The sequence below is a fragment of the Phycodurus eques genome, chromosome 8 (assembly GCF_024500275.1).
Source record: "Phycodurus eques isolate BA_2022a chromosome 8, UOR_Pequ_1.1, whole genome shotgun sequence".
Taxonomy (NCBI): domain Eukaryota; kingdom Metazoa; phylum Chordata; class Actinopteri; order Syngnathiformes; family Syngnathidae; genus Phycodurus; species Phycodurus eques.
In genome coordinates this window covers 3,711,187-3,723,935 of record NC_084532.1, presented here as the reverse complement: position 1 = coordinate 3,723,935, position 12,749 = coordinate 3,711,187, and the positions used below count along the sequence as shown (strand labels likewise).

At 45.6% G+C, this 12,749-nt stretch overlaps 1 protein-coding gene across 1 annotated transcript in view; it reads left to right on the top strand.

Moving 5' to 3' along the window:
• The first annotated feature begins 630 nt into the window (after positions 1-630).
• Positions 631-12,749, top strand: part of igfbp3 (insulin-like growth factor binding protein 3) — a 29,286-nt gene continuing 17,167 nt past the window's right edge. Inside the window, exons 1-3 of the mRNA XM_061684517.1 lie at positions 631-1,202; positions 9,292-9,542; positions 12,416-12,535. Of these exons, the coding sequence (XP_061540501.1) occupies positions 839-1,202; positions 9,292-9,542; positions 12,416-12,535 (735 nt within the window). The 5' untranslated portion in view covers positions 631-838. The remainder of the gene's footprint in view (positions 1,203-9,291; positions 9,543-12,415; positions 12,536-12,749) is intronic.

Sequence of the window (12,749 nt, the reverse complement as noted above, 5' to 3'; positions counted from 1 at the left end):
ACATTGTCGCTACAATTCCCCTCAGAGGGCCCTTATGACTTTGAAAATATATAAATGTTTCATCGCCTCATTATAAATCAGTGGAGCCCCACATACTTATGGGTTGGCACCTGGAGATTTACCTACTCAATGATTATTATTTGTTTATTTTTTTATTGAAATTATTTTTCAATTCTTTACAATTTTTTCATTTTTCTTTTTTGGCTCGGTCCACACAACAAATTGATGGATAACTCTATTTGAAAACAGAAGTCAGGGATAATTGTTTGTTCAACTACTGATCAAGTTACTTTAAAACAATGGGTTTGGCAACAAAAAATGCTTGTAATATACCTATAATATCTCCACGTTATTATTACATACAACAATTTGAAATGTTGGTCCAGATTTTAGCAAGAATCATAGAAGTTGATTCAAATAATTTGCTTTTGCGGGCCACATAAAATGGTGTGGCGGTCCAGATGTGGCCCCCAGGCCTTGAGTTTGACACCTGATCACAGCTAACTTTGGACAAAAGTCAACATTTTTGCCTAATGAGGTGCATTCTCTTTTCACATCTGTGTACTGCAGAACAGGTTGAGGAGTATCACAATGGCTGGAAAGAGAAAGTTGTTGGGGCGGCTGTCTTAACGGATGCGGCGGTCCTTCACGTCTGCGCTCTCCGTTTACATTATTCATACGGGGGAGGGAGTGACTCCTTGGCCTTTTCCCCTCCCGTATAAAACGAGAAGTTGGCGTAAAAGAAAATACAGATGGAGAAGGCCAGTCGGCTCGCAGTGTCACACAGATCCCCCTTGAGCCTCCGTGTCGTCCAGTTGTGACAATCGCAATCGACTCCATGCCCGCGCTCTGTGTGCTTTGTCTCACGGCCACATTGGCTGTGTTCGCACGGCCCGTCGCCGCCCTGGGGCCCGTCGTCCGGTGCGAACCGTGCGACGCCGTGGCGCTCCTGCAGTGCAAGCCCCTTCCCAAGGACTGCGCGGAACGGTTGAGGGAGCCGGGCTGTGGCTGCTGCGTGACGTGCGCCCTCGGCCGAGGGCAGGCGTGTGGCGTGTACACGGCGCGCTGCGGCTCCGGTTTGACCTGCCAGCACCGGCCGGGGGAGAGCCGACCCCTGCAAGCTCTGTTGGAGGGACGCGCAGTGTGCTCGAGCGCGGCGTCTAAAAAAAACAACACCATCCTGTTTACCGCGCAAAAGCAAGGTAGGAACCGGTGCGCTTCTTGCGCAACCCATGTGCTTTGCGAATACCATATTGGTGCCGTCAAGCTGCGATTTGAGCTCGTCAGCTATAGTGTCCTTCCTGTACTGGCAGTCTTTTATATGCATCCTTACTCACAGCTCCGACAGAAGACGCTTGTTTAGCACCGTGCCTTCAGTTCAGCATATTTACTGGGGAAAGAGGGCATGTTTGATGGTGGCGGGAAGGATTCGACAAATTCCACAGCCTTCCCGAAGTTTCGTGCAAAACATCAACTTGCACTGTGTGCAAACAGCACATGAATAACCCCACGTAAAATATTGCCAATTGAATTTCCACCACTACGCATGCACAGACGCACGCACAGCAGCGCTGAAGGAAGACTACAGTGTCATGTCCAACTGTAAATGGACACGACACTGCAAATTGTGTCATCACCTCTTAAATACATCGTTTGCAATTCGGCAAATCTGATGCCTTTTGGAACTACCTCAAGATAAAGTGCTCCAAACTACGGCTCGGGGGCCATTTGTGGCTCACTGTCCCATTTTTGTGGTGGCCCATGGCATGAACAAAAAATAACATTTGACAGAGCCTGCAACACTATTTGGTGTGGGTGTTGAAAAAGTGTGTGTGTGTGTGTGTGTGTAGGGGGTGGGGGGGCGGGCGTCTTTTGTGGTCATCGGCACCCCCACACCCTACCCCGTCGACAATTAATTTTTGGACAGAAATGTTTGTCTGCTCCAGCACCCCAGTTGTAGCGAATAAGTCGAAGAATGTCAAAGGGGTCCTTTGCATCCTTCAGTTTTTTTTTTTTTTTTTTTTTTCGTAGCAGCCCTCAGAGTAAAAACGTTGGACACCCCTGTTGTAGAATGTGGGTCGATTACTTTCGCAGTAAACTACATCATCCCAAATGAATTGAATCAGCTCAGATTGCACTTTTTCTTATTACATTTTGGTGCAATATTACTCCTCGTGATATTTGGTGTACATGAACACGGTGTTCACAGTGGTGAGATGGCACACGTGCTACCACTGTGTGAATACACACATTTGTGTGTTTAGGCACTGCTGACGTGAGGCCTCCAAAACTCTGTGTGCATTTCTTCTCTTCGGTTATTCGGTTTGGCTGCAGCAAATGTTTCACCCGGCAGCCAAATTGTCACGCAAACGCATACAGTACATGCATCCACCAGTGTGGATTCACACTTGCAAAACACCTCCAGCTTGCCTATTATGTGTCCCTAAATTGGTGAAAAAAAGCCTCTGCTTTTGGAGAGGAAAAAAATATCGTACTTCACAGGCCTGCAGGCCTTTGCATAATTAACACAAACACAGATGCATGCTTATTTACTGTAATCTACCTTCTCAATGCGCGTGACAAGGAGGGGAAATGATAGACGCCCTCATAAATCATATTGTAAAATAAAGTCCAGCCCACTGTTTTCTACTCCTATCGCTCCCAAATTTCAGTGCAGTTTTCTTTCACAGTAATAGGCACTCCTGACCACACTTTTGGCTGTTTACAACTGTGCCATTACATAAACAGATGGCTATGCCTTCAGTTTCCTTCAAAGGTCATCGCAACATCTCAACTTGTAATTTTTTTTTAAAGTAACATTCAACATACTGTATTGTCAGTATTTATGTAGTATATTTGGACGATTGGTCCTCTGTCTTTTGACTGTTGATGAAGACGTCATATGTTGGCATCCAATGTTGTTGACATTCTGAGTTGTTTTGCTGAGTTCTGGGCAGTCTGGGAGATTATGGAGCGCCACCGCATCATAAATTGATCAGGTGGTCAGACAGGAATGGCGGTCGCAAACTTTCACCTCTTCCATGCCCGTTAGCCACTATTACCACATTTTTGACAGACTCAAATCCCCCTCCAACTGGGATGTGTCCAACTGGGTTGGACATGGTGGGAAGTTGAGTTGCTTTTTACATTGAGGAGGAGTGCTTGCTGTCAGTCCGATGACTCCAGCCGTATTTTGTCTTGAATGATTGGAGAGCAAAGCCAGAACCAAAGACCATAAATATCGACTTCATGTTACCTTATGGCTTCTTCCGAGCACAGTGCCCTTTTCCTCAACGTTACATAAATATGGATAACACAAGCATTACCATGATAACTTTCTTCTTTTCCTTTCAGCTTGTCCCTTTAGGGGTCGCCACAGCGCGTCATCCTTTTCCATGTAAGCCTATCTCCTGCATCCTCCTCTCGAACACCAACTGCCCTCATGTCTTCCGTCATGACATCCATCAACCTTCTCTTTGGTCTTCCGCTAGCTCTTTTGCCTTGCAGCTCCATCCTCATCATCCTTCTACCAATATACTCACTATTTCTCCTCTGGACGTGTCCAAACCATCGAAGTCTGCTCTCTCTAACTTTGTCTCCAAAACATCGAACCTTGGCTGTCCCTGTGATGAGCTTTTTTAATTTTATCCAAACTGGTCACTCAGACAGCGAACCTCAACATCTTCAATTCCGCCACCTCCAGCTCTGCTTCCTGTTGTCTCTTCAGTGCCACTGTCTCTAATCCGTACATCATGGCTCGCCTCACCACTGTTTTATACACTCTGCCCTTCATCCTAGCCGAGACTCTTCTGTCACATAACACACCTGATACCTTCCTCCACCCATTCCAACCTGCTTGGGACCGTTTCTTCACTTCCTGACCACACTCACCATTGCTCTGGACTGTTAACCCCAAGTATTTAAAGTCCTCCACCCTTGCTATCTCTTCTCCCTGTAGCCTCATTCTTCCCCCACCACCCCTCTCATTCATGCACATATATTCTTTCTTACTTCAGCTAATCTTCATTCCTCTGCTTTCCAGTGCATGCCTCCATCTTTCTAACTGTTCCTCCATCTGCTCCCTGCTTTCACTGCAGATCACAATGTCATCTGCAAACATCATAGTCCACAGGGATTCCAATCTAACCTGTCAGCCTATCCATCACCATTGCAAACAGGAAGCGGCTCAGGGCTGATCCCTGATGCAGTCCCACCTTCACCTTAAATTCATCTGTCACACCGACAGCACACCTCACCACTGTTCTGCTGTCCTCGTACATGTCCTGTATTATTCAAACATACTTCTCTGCCACTCCAGACTTCTGCATGCAGTACCACTGTTACTCTCTGGGTACTCTGTCATAGGCTTTCTCTAGATCCACAAAGACACAATGTAGCGCCTTCGGACCTTCTCTGTACTTTTCCATCAACATCCTCAAGGCAAATACATCTTTAATTCTCTTTCTAGGATGAAACCATACTGTTGCTCGCAAATACTCACTTTTGTCCTTAGTCTTACCTCCACTACTCTTTCCCATAAATTCATTGTGTGGCTCATCAACTTTATTCCTCTATAGTTCTCACACTGCTGCACATCACCCTTGTTCTTAAAAATGGGCACCAGCGCACTATGCCTCCATTCCTCAGGCATTGCGTTAAACAAGCTGGTCAAAAACTCCACATCCACCTCTCCTAAATGCTTCCATATCTCCACAGGTATGTCATCAGGACCAACTGCTTTTCTATTTTTCATCTTCTTTAATTTCTTTCTAACTTCCCCCTTACTAATCATTGCCACTTCCTGGTCCACCACACTTGCCTCTTCTACTCTTCATTCGCTCTCATTTTCCTCATTCATCAACTCCTCAAAGTATTCTTTCCATCTATCCAGCACACTCCTGGCACCAGTCAACACATTTCCATCTCAATTCTTAAATCACCATAACCTGCGGCACATCTTTCCCATCTCTATCCCTGTGTCTGGCTAACCTGTATACATCGTTTTATCCTTCTTTAGTGTCCAACCTTGCATACATGTCATTATATGCTTCTTGTTGGGCCTTTGCCACCTCTACCTTTGCCCTATGTCGCATCTCAATGTATTCCTTTCGCCTCTCCTCGGTCCTCTCAGTGTCCCACTTCTTCTTAGCTAACCTATTTCCTTGTATGATTTCCTGTATTTTGAGGTGCCACCACCAAGTCTCCTTCTCTTTTCCTACTAAAAGATACACCAAATACTCTCCTGCCTTTTTCTCGGATCACCTTGGCTGTAGTGGTCCAGTCTTCTGGAGGTTCCTCCTGTCCACCAAGAGCTTGTCTTACCTCTTCACGAAAAGCTGCACAACACTCTTACAATCTCAGCTTCCACCACATGGTTCGCTGCTCTGCTTTTGTCTTCTTAATCTTCTTCCCCACCACCAGAGTCATTTTACACATAACCATCGTATGCTGTCTAGCCACACTCTCCCCTACCACTACCTTAGAGTCAGTAACCTCCTTCAGATTACATCTTCTGCACAAGATCCTGCGTGGTTCTACCTCCGCTCTTGTAGGTCACTCTATGTTCCTGCCTCTTCTGGAAAAAAGTGTCCAATACAGCCATTTCCATCCTTTTTGCAAAGTCTACCACCATCTGTCCCTCCAAGTTCCTTTCCTGGATGCCGTACTTACCCATCACTTCTTCATCACCCTATTTCCTTCACCAACATGTCCATTTCAATCTGCACCAATCACGACTCTCTCTCTGTCTGGGATGCTCAGAACTACTTCGTCTAGCTCCTTCCAGAATTTCTCTTTCACCTCTAGGTCACATCGTACCTGTGGGTCATAGCCCCTAATCACATTGTACATAAGAAGAAGAAGAAGAAAAAGAAGAATCACCTTTTATTGTCATGAACATGCATGCATGCACACGAAATCTGTTCTCTGCATTTTACCCATCACAGTGAACACATACACGTTAGTAGAACACACTGGAGCAGGGGGCAGCTGAAGCGCCCGGGGAGCATTTTGGGGTATCAGTGTCTTGATAACACCCTCAATTTCAAGTTTCAGCCTCATCACTTGATCTGAGACTCTTTTCACCTCCAAGACATTCTTAGCTAACTCTTCTTTTAAAATTATCCCTACTCAATTTCTCTTCCCATCTACACCATGGTAAAATAATTTAAACCTTGCCCCTAAACTTCTAGCCTTACTGCCTTTCCGCCTGCTCTCTCGGCCACACAATATATCAACCTTTCTCCTAATCATCATGTCAACCAACTCCCTAGATTTTCCTGTCGTAGTACCAACATTCAAAGTCCCCACATTAAATTCGAGGCTCTGTGCTTTACTCTTCTCTTCATCTTCGACCCACAGTAGCTGAATTTCCACCGGTGCCCTGCAGGTTAATGGTGCCGGGGGCCGACGTTGTTAAACCGGGCCACAACCTATGGAATTCTTTCGATGAACGCTCATATTTGTTTGGCAAAATTTTAAGCCGAATGCCCTTCCTGACGCAACCCTCTGCATTTATCCGGGCTTGGGACCGGTCTACAGTTTGCACTGGCTTGTGCCCCCCATAGGGCTGCATTTACAACATTTAAAGTAATAAGGACGTTAATTATTGAAAAAGGCGGCACGGTGACCGATTGGTTAGAGCGTCAGCCTCACAGTTCTGAGGATCCGGGTTCAATCCCCGCCTGTGTGGAGTTTGCATGTTCTCCCCGTGCTTGCGTGGGTTTTCTCCGGGCACTCCGGTTTCCTCCCACATCCCAAAAACATGCATTAATTGGAGACTCTAAGTTTCCCGTAGGTGTGAATGTGATTGCGGATGGTTGTTTGTTTGTATGTGCCCTGCGATTGGCTGGCAACCAGTTCAGGATGTACCCCGCCTCCTGCCCGATGACAGCTGGGATAGGCTCCAGCACGGCCACGACCCTAGTGAGAAGAAGCGGCTCAGAAAATGGATGGATGGATGGATTATTGCAAAAAAAAAAAAAAATCCATATTGCATTGTAGGAATCATATTGCATTGTGGGAATGCTTATTTTCGTTAGCATTAGCAGCTAGCTTCGTGAGTGATCATGCAAATAGTTTCACGGTGGGCCGGCCGTCCGCTGTCTGAGCTTCCTTTACATTAGTCTGGTTTAGTCAGTGCAGTGTTCTCAAGAATCAGTCTTGTACTGTATTTCTTTTTTTTCACTTTATTTACCAATCGATCAGCACACAGCTAGCATCTATTTGACAGGAAACATTCTTCTTCGTGTCCCTTTCTTTTTTACGTAATGTTTTTACATAGTGCCCCCAAGTGTTCCGACTGAGATACAACAGTTGGATAAAATTGTTGTCACGGTGCGATGGTATTAATTTGAACTGGACACAGAAGCAGGCAGAGGCTGAAGAAGTTTGTGGAGAATGGTTTATTGTGAAGGGAGTCGGAGGTGGATCCTGGCGGTTTGTCGAGACAGGGAGCGTGCGGGAGGCTGTGGCGTGAGCAGGTGAATGGCTTGGCAGTGTAGTGGAAGAGGTCAGCAAGGCGGGGAACACGGAAGGAGCACTGAGGACAAGAAAGAACATGGAGGTCAGAAATATTGCGAGGACTGGCCTAGCTTACGTTTAAGTTGAGAGCCTCTGTACCACTGGTGAATGTTAATGGAGTCTTGGATCTGGCAGGCTTAAATGCAGGTGATGATGAAGGCTGATTGACAACAGGTGTGCGGCTGAGTTCGTGCTGATTACTGGGGAGAGCGAGAGCGCGAGAGAGAGAGAGAGAGAGCGATTTTCGTGATCGGGAATCAACCAATAAAGCGCGGAATGAGATTGTGGGATTCCGTCTGCAGTGGGAGGTCACGGGAGGAAAGCCAAACAGTCAGACCCACCTTGTACTCAAGCGTAGGGGAGCGACGAAGGTCAGCGAGCGATTTCTTTCTCTCCGCGGACCAAGTTAAGGCCGGCCTGACGTCCTTCCCAATGGACTGAACCCTCTTTAGGTGATCCCATACCGCGGGAACAACCACCGCATGCTCCTGTTCCCTAAATAATGGAGGTTGGAAACCGTAGCAGGCCATGAACTTAGACATGCCAGTGGCGGAGCTGGTGAGGGAGTTGTGGGCGTATTCAATCCATGGGAGGAATGAGCTCCAGGAGGTGGGGTTGCGTACGGCAACGCAGCAAAAGGCAGACTCCAGGGACTGCTTTGCCCGCTCCATCTGCCCGCTGGTCTGTGGATGGTATCCGGAAGGCAAGCTGGATGCTGCGCCCACCGCTTTATAGAACTCCTTCCAAACAAGGGAGGAGAACTGAGGACCTTGGTACGAGACGATGTCGATGGTGATTACGTGGAGTTTGAAGACATGATTGTCAAGGAGGTTAGGCTGACTCTGTGACCAAATTCTCACTTTGCCAAGTGCATCTCCAAGGGCACACCCTCGCTGCGGTGACACGCCCAGCTTGGCGCAGAGCGATCTGCCAAATTGGTAAACTCAGTCCACAGTCTTGCGCTTGCTCAAAAATCAAGTTACGCTAGTTTTTAAATGCTCGAGTGTAGCTGTGCCGTCAACAAAATAGAGCCCATTGTCTTAATTCTGAAGAGGGGTGTTACATTTCCAGAATAACACTTAGGTAGTTCTGCCATCCATTTTCTGTACCGTTTATCCTTACTAGGGTCACGGGCGTGCTGGAGCCTATCCCAGACATCTTCGGACGAGAGGCGGGGTACACCCTGAACTGGTTGCCACCCAATCACAGGGCACATATAAACAAGGAACCATTTGCACTCACATTCACACCTACGGGCAATTTAGGGTCTTCAATCAACCTACCACGCATGTTTTCGGGATGTGGGAGGAAACCGGAGTGAGAAAACCCATGCAGGCACGGGGAGAACATGCAAACTCCACACAGGCGATGCCGGGATTTGAACCTTGGTCCTCAGAATTGTGAGGCAGTTGTGCTAACCAGACGTCAGATGTGCTAACCAGTCGTCACTGTGCCGCCAGAAATATTAGATTTTCAATACAATTTAGCCATGTATATAAGACCAACAAAGATGCATTTGCTGTCTTAATGGTAGTGCACTTCATGGGGGCTTGGTTCTCGTAACTGGAAACCTGTCTTGTTGTCTTATGTCCTCCTTCCTGGACCAGAAAGTGTCCAACTAACATACAGTCGGAGTGACAAACAGATTCAAGCATGCTAAATAAAATCAACATTTCATATTATATTCAAAACTTTAATTCAGTATTCTGTGATAGTATTGCACTGAGTAAAGACTGTTTCTGATAACCCATTTCTATTTTACTCATGCAGACCATGGCAGAAATCAGGTAGAGGAAGGCCATGCCAACAAGACGGCTAAAATGACCATGTTCCCTGGTTTGTCAACTGTCCAAGGAGGGCAGAGTGGAGGTGTGATGGACACCAGGCCTCTATTACACAACAAGCTGCTAAAGAAAGATCAGAACAGGAAGACACACAGCTTCAAGGTGGAGTTGGTGTCAGAGGGAGCCAATATGGATACGCAGAACTTCTCCCTGGAGAACAAAAGGGAGACTGAGTATGTAAGTCAAACCCAATGAGATGTCTCCGAAAAAAAATCTGCAAATGAAGATGCGCTGGTACTGTTAATGTTGTTTTTGAAGTAGCGAAGTAATAGTTCAAGACTTTGTTAATCTCATTTGGTAATTAATACATTTTCTCATTTGACAACACGTGGTTTGCTGCGTTTTTATTATACTATATACAAACATATTCTTGTATTGTTTTCAAAGCAATATGTCTGAAAACTTAAACTGTTTTAGCTGCAGCCTCCAATGTTATTTCCTAATCAGATTTGATTTAAGATCTAATAAATGCCTTTGATTTAAGATTTGAATATTTTTATACCAGGACTGTTTATGTTGGCGCTTGGCATTCCACTGAAATAGATGTGTATTTTCTCCATGTGCGCTGAAGGCCTGCTGCACACTGCGCGATGTGGTCGAACCCGACTGGACTGGACTGTCGAATAAAAACAACAGTTGCCGATGCACATTGAGCGATATTTATGGGCGCCCTGAACAGCGAGCCTGTATAGGCGTTTGATGCTGTATATACCGTTTGTTGTATTTTATCACATTTCTTAAACCATAAAAAGATAGATTAATAGTTAAGGAAGAAGCTGCTTTCTAAGACAGAGGACTTGGGAGAGAATAAAAGTGAGTGTGGCTATTTTAAAGGAGTCTCGCTGATTCCATACATTTGAATGTACAGTACCAAGCTCACTACAGTGGGTACGGAAATTATTCAGAACCCCTTAAATTTTTCACTCTTTGTTATATTGTAGCCATTTGCTAAACACATTTAAGTTCATTCTTTCATTAATGTACACACAGCACCCCATATTGACAGAAAAAAAACGGAATTGTTGAAATTTTTGCAGATTTATTAAGAAAGAAAACTGAAATATCACACAGCCATAAGTATTCAGACCCTTTGCTCAGTATTTAGTAGAAGCACCCTTTTGAGCTAATACAGCCATGAGTCTTTTTGGGAATGATGCAAGAAGTTTTTCCACCTTGATTTGGAGATCATCTTCCATTCCTCCTTGCAGATCCTCTCCAGTTCTGTCAGGTTGAATGGTGAACATTGGTGGACAGCCATTTTCAGGTCTCTCCAGAGATGCTCAGTTGGGTTTAAGTCACGGCTCTGGCTGGCCATTCAAGAACAGTCACAGAGTTGTTCTGAAGCCACTCCTTCGTTATTTTAGCTGTGTGCTTCGGGTAATTGTCTTATTGGAAGGTGAACCTTCGGCCCAGTCTGAGGTCCTGAGCACTCTGGAGAAGGTTTTTGTCCAGGATAGCTTCTACTTGGCCACATTCATCTTTCCTTCGATTGCAACCAGTGGTCCTGTCCCTGCTGGTGAAAAACACCCCCACAGCATGATGCTGCCACCACCATGCTTCACTGTTGGGACTGTATTGGACAGGTGGTGAGCAGTGCCTGGGTTTCTCCACACATACCGCTTAGAATTAAGGCCAAAAAGTTCTATCTTGGTCTCATCAGACCAGAGAATCTTATTTCTCACCATCTTGGAGTCCTTCAGGTGTTTTTTAGCAAACTCCATGCGGGCTTTCATGTGTCTTGCACTGAGGAGAGGCTTCCGTCGGGTCACTCTGCCATAAAGCCCCGACTGGTGGGGGGGTGCAGTGATGGTTGACTTTCTAGAACTTTCTCCCATCTCCCGACTGCATCTGTGGAGCTCAGCCACAGTGATCTTTGGGTTCTTCTTTACCTCTCTCACCAAGGCTCTTCTCCCCGATTGCTCAATTTGGCCGGAAGGTCAGCTCTAGGAAGGGTTCTGGTCGTCCCAAACGTCTTCCATTTAAGGATTATGGAGGCCACTGTGCTCTTAGGAACCTTAAGTGCAGCTGCATTTTTTTTTTGTAACCTTGGCCAGATCTGTGCCTTGCCACAATTCTGTCTCTAAGCTCTTCAGGCAGTTCCTTTGACCTCATGATTCTCCTTTCCTCTATTACGGACTGTGAGCTGTAAGGTCTTATATAGACAGGTGTGTGGCTTTCCTAATCAAGTCCAATCTGAATAATCAAACACAGTTGGACTCCAATGAAGGTCTAGAACCATCTAAAGGATGGTCAGAAGAAATGCGCAGCACCTGAATTAAATATATGCGTGTCACAGCAAAGAGTCTGAATACTTATGGCTGTGTGATTTTTTTGCCAAGGACCAATCAGAGCAAAGCTCTTTTCCATTTTTAAAGTAAGAATAATAGCGATCCAATCTTAGTAAAGCTTATTTACATATTGGCGGCACGCTGGCCGACTAGTTAGAGCATCAACCTCACAGTTCTGAGGACCAGGGTTCAATCCTCAGCCCCGCCTGTGTGGAGTTTGCATGTTCTCCCCGTGCCTGCGTGGGTTTTCTCTGGGCACTCCGGTTTCCTCCCACATCCCAAAAAACATGCATGAATTGGAGACTCTAAATTGCCCGTAGGTGTGAATGTGAGTGTGAATGGTTGTTTGTTTGTATGTGCCCTTCGATTGGCTGGCAACCAGTTCAGGGTGTACCCTACCTCCTGCCCGATGATAGTTGGGATAGGCTCCAGCACGCCCCCGACTCTAGTGAGGAGAAGCGGCCCAGAAAATGGATGGATGGATGGATTTACATATTGAATATTAATAAGAAATCTGTCCATCTCAATTGCAAAGAATTTTGGACCAACTAGAGTAGCTTGAAAAAAGGCACATGGGCATTTCCAACCCAAATTATATTGTAAACCCAATAAAAGGACACAATAATAATAAAATTATTATTATGGCATGGGACCTATAAAAAAGTGTTGGATAGACATCGACAAGTTAGGATAACGTTATAGTACAATGTTTATGAGTGTACAATACTAATGTCAGTGGGATACATTTCATTTTCTCTACAGGGCCCATGTCGACGGGAGATGGAAAGTATCCTAAATAGTCTCAAAATCAGCAATGTGCTCAACCCAAGAGGCTTCCGGATACCCAACTGTGACAGAAGAGGCTTCTATAAGAAAAGACAGGTGACTAACTCTCCCAGTTTCAACATCAATTTTCCTCCTTCTCAAAAACAAATAGACATACAAATAGACCCACCACATACCTGAACACTTCTAAAGAATCCTCACTAATTACTCTCACCCAGCCACACATGCACAATGCGCCTTTTTTGCTGCTCTGGTTGCCTTGACAGCCACATCAACACTATATTATCTGAATGACTACAACCATGTATTA